Source organism: Protopterus annectens, chromosome 2.part1 (assembly GCF_019279795.1).
Source record: "Protopterus annectens isolate FY-2018-M chromosome 2.part1, PAN1.0, whole genome shotgun sequence".
Taxonomy (NCBI): Eukaryota; Metazoa; Chordata; order Ceratodontiformes; family Protopteridae; genus Protopterus; species Protopterus annectens.
The window spans coordinates 538,311,344-538,323,534 of record NC_056729.1 but is presented as its reverse complement, the minus strand read 5'-3'; the positions used below and the strand labels follow the sequence as shown (position 1 = coordinate 538,323,534).

General features: G+C 37.6%; 2 protein-coding genes across 2 annotated transcripts in view; one reads left to right on the top strand and one right to left on the bottom strand.

Moving 5' to 3' along the window:
* UVSSA (UV stimulated scaffold protein A) overlaps positions 1-705 on the bottom strand; it is a 1,327,799-nt gene extending 1,327,094 nt beyond the window's left edge. Inside the window, exon 1 of the mRNA XM_044062324.1 lies at positions 459-705. The gene's annotated coding sequence lies outside the window, so the exon portion shown is untranslated. The remainder of the gene's footprint in view (positions 1-458) is intronic.
* Positions 706-831: 126 nt separating this feature from the next.
* The window catches only part of MAEA (macrophage erythroblast attacher, E3 ubiquitin ligase), a 1,186,461-nt gene continuing 1,175,101 nt past the window's right edge, over positions 832-12,191 (top strand). The window contains exons 1-2 of the mRNA XM_044062323.1: positions 832-846; positions 1,052-1,205. Of these exons, the coding sequence (XP_043918258.1) occupies positions 1,137-1,205 (69 nt within the window). The 5' untranslated portion in view covers positions 832-846; positions 1,052-1,136. The remainder of the gene's footprint in view (positions 847-1,051; positions 1,206-12,191) is intronic.

Below are 12,191 nucleotides of genomic sequence, written 5' to 3'. Positions count from 1 at the left end.
CCCCCTCCTACACACACACACACACACAAAATCAATAACTCCGTGCTAAATTTAAAAAATGACAGGACAGTCCTTAGTGTAGATGACAACACATCTGATACCATATGAGAGTGTCAAATAAACAAAAAAAAACTACTCGTAATACAACGGAAGTACAACCAATACCTCTCAAATTAGCTTCTCGGTGAAAGGTAGCAAAAGCTTTACGGTCACCTGAACAACTGATAATACAAATGATCATCCAATCAGGTCACTGTCCGAATTTTTCAGTTATACTCGTTTTCTTAAACATTTGTCATTTACTTCAACAAAATCTGTAACACACCGCGAATCAGCAGTTCCAGATTTTATTGATTAACCCCGACAAGGAACGTAACCACATAATCAACCCCAATTACTTAGGAAACAAAAATATGGCTAGTTAAGAAAAAAAGCCTAAACGCTGCTTGGCTGCCTACCTTTCAACATTATACCTGGGGTTACAGTACCAGCAAATAGTGATCCAGAGACTCCTAGACAGTCCTTGCACCACTAGCACAAAGAGTCGTCAGAGACATTTTTTTTCTTGTTCGATCATACACTAACTTATCCTCACGGCTGGTTCGACAGTATCTCAATATCCAAAATCCACGTTCTATAAATTACCAACCCAAACCAAGTTAAGAAACTTCAAAGTACGAGGAAAGGCCGTAAACTAACCCCCCCCCCCCCCCAATATCATTGTAATCAAACACCAACTGAACAGCTCGCACTTGATTGGCTTAAAGACATAAAATATGCAGAAAGCACTGAAATCTAAGATATCGATTGGATGATGCAAGAGCTCACACTCGGTTGGCTACGCAGGTTAAAACATGTATTGGATTGTACTTTGTCATGGATTTCTTATTAAGATATAGCAAATAACTTTTATATGACATGTTATGGCTTGTATTTCATTTTATATAAAATAAGGCATGGCTTACAGATTCAGTACTGCTTTCATTGTGCACGTAACCATTAGTAAACATTTTTGTATAAGTAATCAGATTTCCTATCACGATTTTCCTAGATGACAGAGAATTTGAGGATTTGGGCTAATACCCACGATGCACTGCACTGTTTGCATTCAATGATGGTTGTTCCGTAATTCCAAGATGGCGGTACAGGAATCAGCTGCTCAACTTTCAATGGCTCTCAAGGTTCAAGAATATCCAACTTTGAAGGTATAGACTGTACGGCTATTTTAAAAGATCAAAACAGAAACGAGACTCAATATTAATTAACATTTGCGATGAGATAATCGGGATATATTTTGCTGCTGTTGACTAGTAATGAAGCAATCTGTCAAAATATATTCAGGTTTTAGTTTATTATTTTTGGACCCTTGGTTAAAAGGGGTGCGTCGGTATCCCCGATAGCCTGTCATCAGTCTCTCTCAACTTGTTTTCGAATCTTTGATTTGTTAATCAGTGTATATGTCCAGTCAGCCCCCGAGCCAGGTTCCCGGAGGATATAATTAGTGACTGTAAAGTGCTTAGATTTATTGTCCGAGTTTGTGGTTTATAGAATCTTTGTGCAGACAGGAAATCGGCGAACGTGTGTATCGCTATTTTAAACAGAGCACAGCAAACGTCCAGTAAATTATATATTAAAAAGAAATGTATGATTATTTACGGAGTTTATTATTCTATTATTTTTAAACCAAATGCATTCCGGAATATTACAGTTACAGATAATTACCCCACCAGATGGATCATTGTCCACATATGGCAACCGCTTGGTTCTTGAGGGAAAAGGTGTTACGGAATATATTATGTCATCGCAGACAATAAGAATAGTTTGCTGTTTAACGGTTATTCTTCCCTGCATGTTATGTGCTAATTGTTGCATTGAGGTGGCGCCCAGGCTGGCATGTATTTTCACCTTTAGCGATTAAAGTATTTTTGAACCGTGCAGTCAGCGCTTATGTGGCAATAATGCTCGTCACATTCAGATATACCGATAAGTCAGTTTTTAATCTTTGTTTGTTTCTTGTGTTAAAGTGTTGTACAGTGTTTGCATTATTTTATACAAGACAGTCTCCTGTAAAAGCACGTAAGTGTGCAGCTGCTGTGAAAGGGAACGACAGCATTTGATGCTGCTGCATTAAAAAAAGGATGCAAATAACAGCATTTTTTTTGTCCTGAAAAACTGTTGTCCCTTTTCACCCCTCCCAAACCATACAATAACTTTTTTAACGGGGAAGACCAGAACGGTGGCAGTATACTTTTTAAAAGCATTAAGCAGTGTTTTTGAAAACATTGTACACCGAAAAACTGAGTAAGTTTAGTACCTTTGGTACTTGGGTGTTATCTACACAATTACAGCTGTCAGCTGTAGGAAGTGTAGCTGGTGTCACATTACGTCATCAGGCATGTTTTTCTTAAATGCATCCATTTGATTGGCATGGTGTTTGTCAGAATCTACTCACATTCCTGTTCCACTTCTGTCCCCCCTTATGGGAAATATCTTTGTATAGGTGATATTTGTTTGGTTTGTTTGTTTGTGTCTTTCGGCTTTTCCCGGTTAGGGGTTGCCACAGCGGAACTCCGGTCCGCTAATGATTGGCAGTTCATTTTTACGTACCGGCTTGCCAGGCCTGATGCACAACCTTCAACGAAGGTACGCCCATTCACACATGTCTCCACGCAGAAGACGCTCTAGCTGAGAATCGAACCGGGCAGCGTTTTACCGTGAGGCGACAACGCTTGTTTGGTATACGTTTAAAATGCAGCGAGTGAGAACAGGAAGGATGATGTACAAACAACAAAATAGTTGACAACGCATAATGTGTGCTGTTTATCCTCGCCATCTTATTTCTTTAACCAGTCTGTATCATACATTTGCTTGAGACAGCAGTGGTCATACCAATAGCTGCTGAAAATACAGCTGGTTGACAAGTGTTATGCTACTGTTGTAGTGTTGTACAAAAGTGATTGGAGAAGTTTTATTGTACTTAGAAGAGAAAGCATTGCACTATTGTTTTACTGGTAAAAGCCACTTTGATACTAGTACCCCTTTTTATTATGCTATATAGTTAGAGCTGGGGACTTGTACTGACAAAACATGCATACATTAATGCCTTTCTAGCCTGCCAGCATACAAGAACCGTTGTTCCCATAGTTGGTATCAAGTCTCTCTTCTTAAAAATATCTAAACTAATTATTAAAAATATCTAAACTAATTATTGCTTTAATGTAATTTGGTAGTCTGTTCCATGCATCTGCTCTCTGAGAACCAATTAGTACACGTCTCATTCCTATAGAATCTTCTTCATAAGTTCTCTGATTATTTTTTGCTACTTTTTAAAACCCTAAACATTCACATAGCTTGTTGTCTCAAAATGCGTTATATACCCGAAAAAGGTGTCCTCTTAAATATCTATATGAGACACTGTACAAGTTCAGATGTTTTGCTCTTCATAAGAACTTAAATTTTCACATCTGTGGATGCCTTTGGTATATTTATTCTGTACTCTTTCCATTTTACTCATGCTTGTTTTCTTATAAGGTTTCCATATTGTTATTTCATACTCTGGTTTGGGTCTGATGTAACTTAACAATCAATAACTTTATCATCTCTGATTTTCTATATTTTATAAATCTTTTTATATAGCCTGTAGTTCTAGAACTTACCATTAACCAATTTGTTATTAGAAAAACTCAAAGCTTGATCTACTTATGTACCCAGGACCTTAAATGAATGTATAGTTTCAATCACTGTGTGCTGCATTAAAATATTAACTTTTCAGTTTGTATCCCAAATCTCATATGCTTAATTTTTGATGTATTTATCAGCATATTATTCTCGTGTGCCCAACTGGTCAATTTAATAAAGCTGTTTTACACATATATCTGTAACACATGTAATCAGTTTACCTAATTTCAAGACATCTGCATACAAACTTTAGAACATCTCCGATGAAAACGAAAGATCTGAAAGATGCAGTCTAAACAAGTGTGGGCCTAGCGGGACACCCTGACTGTAACCAAGAATTTCACCTGTTTAATTAGGTTCATAGGTTCATACTAGGCTCATACTAGGCTATCTGCCCTGAGGCAATTATAAGCCTAGCCCGATTCTGTATGGCTTACGCCACCCCTTGATTTGAGTATACTGTGCCCTTTTTAAGGTTTAGTTTACTGTGCCTCTGTCTAATAGTGACATGGGAGTAACCCCTGGGACAAACCTACGATCCCCCATCCACCTATCGAGATTCTTCTTGAAGAGATACAGTGAGGTGCTCTGCCTCACATGAACTGGAATTCTATTCCAGAGCGAAGGGAGCCTCTGGGTTATGAACCTGTCCCTCCAGCGAGTTCTGTTTATTTCTGTGCTGAGGTTCAAGTCCCTCGAGCGTGTGGCTCTAAGGGATTTAGATTTACTGAGGTGGAGCATGTCCATTAATTCTGGATTTGACATAGCTTTGTATGTCAGGCATAGATCGCCTCGAAGTAGGCGGTATGCAACTGAGTAGAGCTGGAGTTTTTTTAACCGAGCAGCATATGACATCTGTTTGAGACACTTGATCCTCTTGGTGAGATACTTTTGGGGTCTTTCTAATTGCTGCAGGTGTCTGGTAAGGTACATCCCAAAAGGGGCATTGTATTCTATGATGTGCCTGATGAGGGATGAATAAAGGGGCACGATTACCTCTCTTGATCTAGATGTGAAACCCTTCGTGATGAGGTGGGCTATGTAGAAGGTCTTTCTAACCACTTTGGCAATGTGGTTTTCAAAGGAGAGATTGCTATCAACTTGGGTCCCCAGGTCCCTAATAACTTTCTCTGTACTTAATGGGTTTCTGCCTATGTGGTAATTTGTGGTATGATACTTGCTGTATGATACTTGCTGTGTCCTATATGTAAGCCATGTAGCTATCCTTATCAAAAGTAGATCAAGATGTAGTTCTAATTTATTGATCAATGTTTTGTGTTATGACCCTATTAAATGCCAAAGTTAAATCTATAATACATTTTATCACAGCACAATTTTTCATTCATACCTGTCATTGTATTGTTACAGAACATCATGTTACACAGCACAATTTTTCATTCATACCTGTCATTGTATTGTTACAGAACATCATGTTACAGGTGGTAAAGTAATGTCTTCGGCTTTTCCCGATTCGGGGTCACCACATCGGAATGTCGGTCCGCTTATGATTGGCAGTAGATTTTTACGGTGCTGAGGTGCCAGGCTGACGCCCAGCCTTCAACGAACGCACACCCATTCATGCATGCACTTATCTGCATGTCTTTAAACATCACTCGACCGTGGGAAGGACAAGCAGACTCAACACAGAAGGTGCTCCAGCCAAGAATCGAACCAGAGAACCTCTTGCTGTGAGGCGACAATGCTAACCACTGCGCCAGCACGGCCTGTTACAGGTGGTAATAGATCTATTTTCAACATATGCATGCTGATACATAGTTTCAAATCCCAACCTTTCCAATTCTGACAATAACTTGTCCAATATTTCCTTCTCTATTATTTTTCCACAACATGAAAGTTTACTTAAGGGTCTGTATGACTCTGGGTTTGTCCTACCCCCCCCCCATTCCCTTAAAGACATGTTTAATAATTGAATGTCTCCAATTTTGAGGAATCTCCCCATATTTATATGATCTAGTAAATAATAGATATGATACAAGTGTCCTCAGGTCATTATTACTAATTCAGTCTCCTCCACGTGCTTTGTTTACAACCAGTTTGCATAGTTCTCTTTCAATATAATCTAATTTGATTTCAGTATCTGAGGTTACATGGATTTCTCTAGGACATCATACCACCCCCTTGTAGAGCCAAACTGTTTTGCATAAGACTTTGTAAATGGATCTATAATCTGTTGTGTCTGAGAATAAGTTTTGGAATCTACACACAATTTATCAATTTGTATGTCTTTTACTCCTTCCACATCGTATGCATCTGTAAAATGGTTTCCTGTTAATACTCAATATTGTTATATAAATTTTAACTTCAGAATTTTCTTGATCTTGTCTCGCACTATGCCTAATTTGTTTTTCAGTTTTCAAAGTTGTAGTTCAACCTCTTTTCCATTTCTTATATATTTTTGTTTCTCATCTTAATCAAGTATCTTGTTCTTGTGAAAGTGTGCCCTCCTGATGTGTGTGTAGATCCTGATGTTAAACATTTTTTTGACTTTTTGCATTCAAGCAATTTCTTTCTCAATTTTCCGTAGTCCTGCAGTTTTTCCACTGAATGCACTCCAGTTAGTTTTACATAGCAACGGTTTTGCTTCCATGTTTTCGGTTATTAATCTTCTGTGAATTAGTTTATATTTCAGTTTGGCAGAATTATCTAGCAACAAATGAATCTTTATAACACAATGATCACTGCACATCAGCAATGGTAAAACATGACATGAAGTAACAGTAATTTCTTTAGGAACACAAACCATGTCTAGTATGTTCCGATCCCTGGTAGCTTTTTTACAATCTGAAGCAATTGTTGAACATACGCTGTGAATGACTTCCTTACTGATATTGTTGACTTAAATTTACCAGAAAAAGACTGGAATAAAACTAAGTCCCTAGCCACTATTATTCTTGTTTCATACAAGAAATGTATGAATTTGTCTACCTCATCAGCATCTGACTTTGGTGGTCTATACACTCCAACAATGTTCCAGGGTTCTCTTTGCCACAGTTGTGGAATCTGTAGTGCTGGTGTTATCATTGAACATGAAATAATCACAGGTCTCCTAAATATCTTTAATCCCTATCGTAACACCACCTGATTTTTTTGTTAGAATGTCTGTTACAGTAAAAACATTTGTACCAGGACAGAACTGGTTTCCAGTTATTGTTCTTTAACCATGTTTCACAATCTGCAACACTAATGTGATAATGTAGCAAATTTTCCAATAAAAAATACTTTACTATTAATGCTGCAAGCAGTAACAACCATTAGAGATGCATCAAATGTTGATATGTGTGAACTGTTCTATTTTTGACTTGGCACAAATCCTGCCTTGTGCTAGTCCGATATTGCACAATATCTGCTGCAAAAGTTCTCTTCCCTGATCTTGCAAGTGCACACCATCCTACCTGAACATGTGTGCCCCACATTAGTCTTGGATGCTCTACACATTTCCATTTTTAAAACAGGACATTTTGTCATGTAGGTATTTACCCAAAAAAATCTTTTCATTCACAGTGACATGAAACTTCTTTCTATATGTGATTTGTGAAAAGTATGTTCAAACATCTGTACATGCTGTCCTATGTAAGAGGGGCTATAAGTTCCTTGCTAACAGTCCGAGTCCTCCTGGAAGAGGTCATTTGTACCGACACGAATAAAAACAAATCTGGACTTCATTGCGTAAAGGCATTCTAAGGCCTGCCTTACATCCTCTGTTTGCTCCTGGCAAGCATGACACTATTTAATGTTCATTATCTTTTGTTCAAATACAAGTAACAGTTCCTCTAATAATTGCATATCCACTTACAAGAGTATTTTTTGTGGCCTGATATGAATAATCTTTAACTACTAATTCAGCGATATCTAATTTATCATTTGTTGTAGAGGAATGAACTTCATCACCATTAGTCTTATTAATCGTACTGTTTTCATTGCTTATTACAAGCACGTAGTCCTCATCCAGCTGGCTTAAGCCATGTTGTCAATGTCTCCTCTTTTTTTTTTTTTTTTTTTCTTACAATAATGTTCTTCAGTCTTTCACATTCACTTTTGATTTCTTCCTTTTCACCTGGCCCTTGCCTTTTTTTTGTACCTTCTCTTTTGAAAAAAAAATGTTTTTTCTGTAGACTGAAGGTTTTCAGATAAAATTTATCATTCACTGTAATCTGTGTGTTACATAATGCAGAATCCAAGTATTCTCTTTGTTTTAAAGACATTTATCAGTTTCGTTTTCTTTATTTGTTGTGAACTACTTCTTGCTTTTTTATTTCCTTCTGTACGCTCTTGAGTCCTCTGATTGCTGAATACTTCCAGAATTCAAAAGTTGTCAGTGGCATTATGTTGTTTTCATAGAGGTTGAGTGATCTTTACAGACAGTAGGCCCATCCTTTCCTAAATGTGTTCTATTTGCTCTTTGCCTAACATTATTCATCAGTCCAATCATTAATATATGCAACAACAGTTTTCAAGCTGTACCAGTTGCACCAGTTGCACAAGTACAATTATCATCAGTAAGTCTAGATTTACTGGTACTAATGAGCATGCTATGTTTAATTAAAGGTAATACCATCTCCAATTACCTTTAAATATACATAGCATTTATTACACTGTACAAGTTTTTTATTACACTGTACAAGATATTTGTGCTTTGAAGTCATTAATGGCATACTCATTTAAGGAATACATATTCGGCTGCAAATGAATGAAAAAAATGAAAGAAATAATCAGTTTAAAAGAATTCAAGGAGAACTTAAATCAACTTGTCACACAAAAAATATACAACTAACTATTAAGTACAGTAAGTTCTGATCGCACAAGTTGTAAAAGACACAAAAGCTGGGATTCCTTTACATCGCATGTGAAAGCACGTAGTAGCTTCTGCTCACAGTTGCACCTCTTTTTAAAAGTAAAGATGATAAATCACAAATCAAGACAGGATTGTTTAGATAAGCTCTTGATTGTCCTCTCTGCAGTCTGTGTAGATAAGCTCTTGATTGTCCTCTCTGCAGTCTGTGTGAATTTAGGGCTAACTAGGCCCCTTGGGATGACTAGAGTTTGCTATTCCAAAATATATCCTTTTTAAAGTGAAACATAAAACAACAAAATATAAATCAAAGTAAGTCTTCTTGTCTATGAGCTATCCCTCCCTTCCTACAAACAGTGAAAAACGGTGTGTGAAATATAGAATGCAAATTCCAATAAAAACATCTCTTACCAAGCTTTTGCACAGTCAGTCACAAACCAGTATAAGATTGTTTAGATAAGCTCTGGAGAAGATTAGATTTTGATATTGAGCATGTTTCAGCAAGCTCAGTACTGTAGTTTGATAATAGAGATTCGAATTCACCTCATGATTGCAGTGTAGCAAGTAGCCTAGGATCACAGGAGGTTACTAGGCTAATGGCCCTGGGACCCTTACAAGCCTAGCCAAGAGTTTATCCCCAAAATGAAACCTCAGTCAGTACCTGTCACCCCTGTCCATGAGGGACACTGGTACAACCCATGGGACAAATTTATGGTTTCCCATCCACTCATCAAGGTTGTGCTTGAAGTGGGTCAGTGAGGTACTCTGATGTGTATGTGAAGTCTATTCCAGAGACTCGGCAGCCTCTGGGAGACAAACCTGTGTCTCCAGCAAGTTTTGTTGATGCATATTAGATTTAAGCCTTTCGAGCAGGTAATGCACGAGGAGTTAAATATACAGATATGGAGCATTTCTAGTAGGGCAGGATCCAAGATTGCCTTATAGACGAGACACACATCACCTCTGAGTAACTTGTACAATACCAAATAGAGTGATAGTGATTTGAGCCTGTCTGCATATGGCAGGCATTGGAGGACATCTGCTAGAGAGATGTAGATTTGATCTGAGGAAAATGTGTAGTAGTCAGGTTGCGTCAGGATGGTATTGGAAAATGTTTCATACTGACAAGACATGCAGAAATGCCCTAAAACTATGAATGAGTAATCTAAATAACCATAAATTGATTTGTCAGATGAGTATTTTTGAAAAGTTGGTAGAAGAATCTGTATATTCAAACAATAAGATGTGTACTTGTGTTTCTTTTCATTGAAACAATAACAAATTCAAATAGAACAGACAAGTAAGAATTTTTTAACCAGCGAAACCCAGTAGGCATTTCAGGGATAATCCAGGCACAACATCTGATTAAGTGACTGTCTGAAACTTGCACAGTATTCAAATGTAAATTGAGGACATCAAACCTAGGAGTTGTAGAAAAAGATACAGTAATGCATTTTGGAGTAAACTCTAGAACTTGTTTCAAGGGCATGGGTATAATATGTTTTAGGAAAAACAAAAGCGAGAGAGACTATCCACATTGAGAATTTGCTAACCTGTATCTGGAGAAATAATTTACAAATGGCTTCAGAACAAAGCTTGTATTGGAGTAGACGGACTTTTAAGTTTCCTCAGTAGAGAACAAAAGGGAACATAGTCAAAGACTGTTGAGGAATTTGCATCCATGAATCTCTTTGGTGGTGGAGGAGGAGAAAGGAGCAGGTAGCTGGGGGAGGAAATAAGAGAGATAGTTTGTCTGTCCAGTGGGCGTACCTGTTTTTCTCTCTTTTTGTGATGCTGCATATTATCCTGGGTCTGTTAAGAATTGAGAAAACAATAGATTCATATTTCAATGCAGTTGTTAAGAGACTGGGATTGTCCATGTAGACGGTCAAAAGAGATGATTCAGTGGGCAGATGGATCATTAGTATAGGGCCAGTGGTAGATCTGTGAGATGCATTGTTCTGCACTGCTTGTGGCAGTAAGTGTGTTTTTCTTGTTCAGGTACAGTCTACCAGTTAACAGCTAAGTATTTCTACGCAGGGGAGTTTTTACTTTAGTTGCATTTCAGTTGAAACCCCTCTGACAAGCTCCACATTGTTTTCAGAAGCTTAGAGTGAATCTGAAGGAAACTTGATATGCCTTATGTGGTTACATTAAACTTTGCAAAGTCAGTGTTATTAAGCCACAGGTCTGCTGAGTTCTGGAATTCTTGTTGCAGAGTGCTGGTTCTAAAGCAGGTAAGAAGAAGAAACTGTATCAGTAGTGGTGGTCAGTTTTATTAGACTTGCAAATTTATTTTATTTGTATTTGGTTTACTAGATTGTCTGGATTGCATCACCATCCACTTGCATTGGAGACCTAGGAAGAACCTCACAAACTTGTCCAAGAAAGTCTTTGAGTACTGTAAGTTCTTCCAACATTTGTCAGACTTGCCAGAAAACTCACTACACCCTTCCACAGTAGCCCAATAATAGCGTTACTGTCTTCACTAATAATGGTCTACATCTAGCTGAAGAAACCACCACAACAATTGTAAAAGTACTGAAGAAGCACAAGTCATCCTCATGGGCCTTAGGCAATGTCTCCTACCTTAAATAAGTACACGTATGTCACTGTCTATAAGTCTCCATGCAAATGATTAGATCTGTCAAACAAGTCATGTACTTTAGTTGTGAAAATCCTCCACTGTAACACCTCTTGATAAAGGTGTTCCTCAATAGACTTAGAACAGTACAGACCCCAAATTATACTTCTTTCTTCTATTTGAAGTTTCTGTAAAGTGTATTTATCACTCTTTCCTGCAACATCTGAAAAAATATTTACTTTCTATCAGCTTGGTTCTCGGCTAGGACATGAAACCGAAATTGTACTCCAATTTCACCAGTCTGGCTACATCTTAATTACAACTGGCTATGGTGTACTATGTTTTTAGATCCACTGAAAGCATTTATGGCCAACCATCAACCATAATCTCCTCATATGTTAACTTTCCAACATCAGCCTCAACCCGGAACTTGTCCACAAGCTACCTTGCTGAATATCTGACAGCACAGAGGACTAAAGCTCTAAGTTGTCAGTGAGCTGCTTCCTGTGCCTGTGGTTCAGGGCTTGAATTCCTCCACTTTCATTTGCCTGCTGTGTGACTATTGAGCAAATCATTACTGTCTGAATATGAACAAGTCAATTAACTATAAGGTGCTGCAAGGTAACTCCTGAAAGGGACAGTTCATTCGGCTTACCCAGTCAAGAAATACGTAAACAAAAAAATGCTCCAAGCACTTAGATGGTGTAAACAGATGTCAGTGTTTCACCTTGTTGGTGTATTCTTCACATACATGTATGAATAATGTCAACCTATAGATATTATACAGTTTATCAATAGTTTATATCCCCGAATATTTTTCTTCTGAGAACTTCGGTGTAATAAAATATTAATATAAAAGACATTCATCTTGACTCAGTGATTCATTATTAGTGGCCAATTGTGCCCCTTCATCTTGGTAATCCAAATGTCACCACTTCCAGTGCTATTCATATTACAGATTTAAACTTTACCCATCATGATGCAGTCGTATACTTCATACTCCTAGTTATTCATCTTGATCCCCAGCCAAAATTTGACTTTCACATTGAAATTGTATTCCCTGAATTTAACTGCAACTAGGTTGCTTTTATCAATTTTGAACACTGAAGCTGAAAAAAT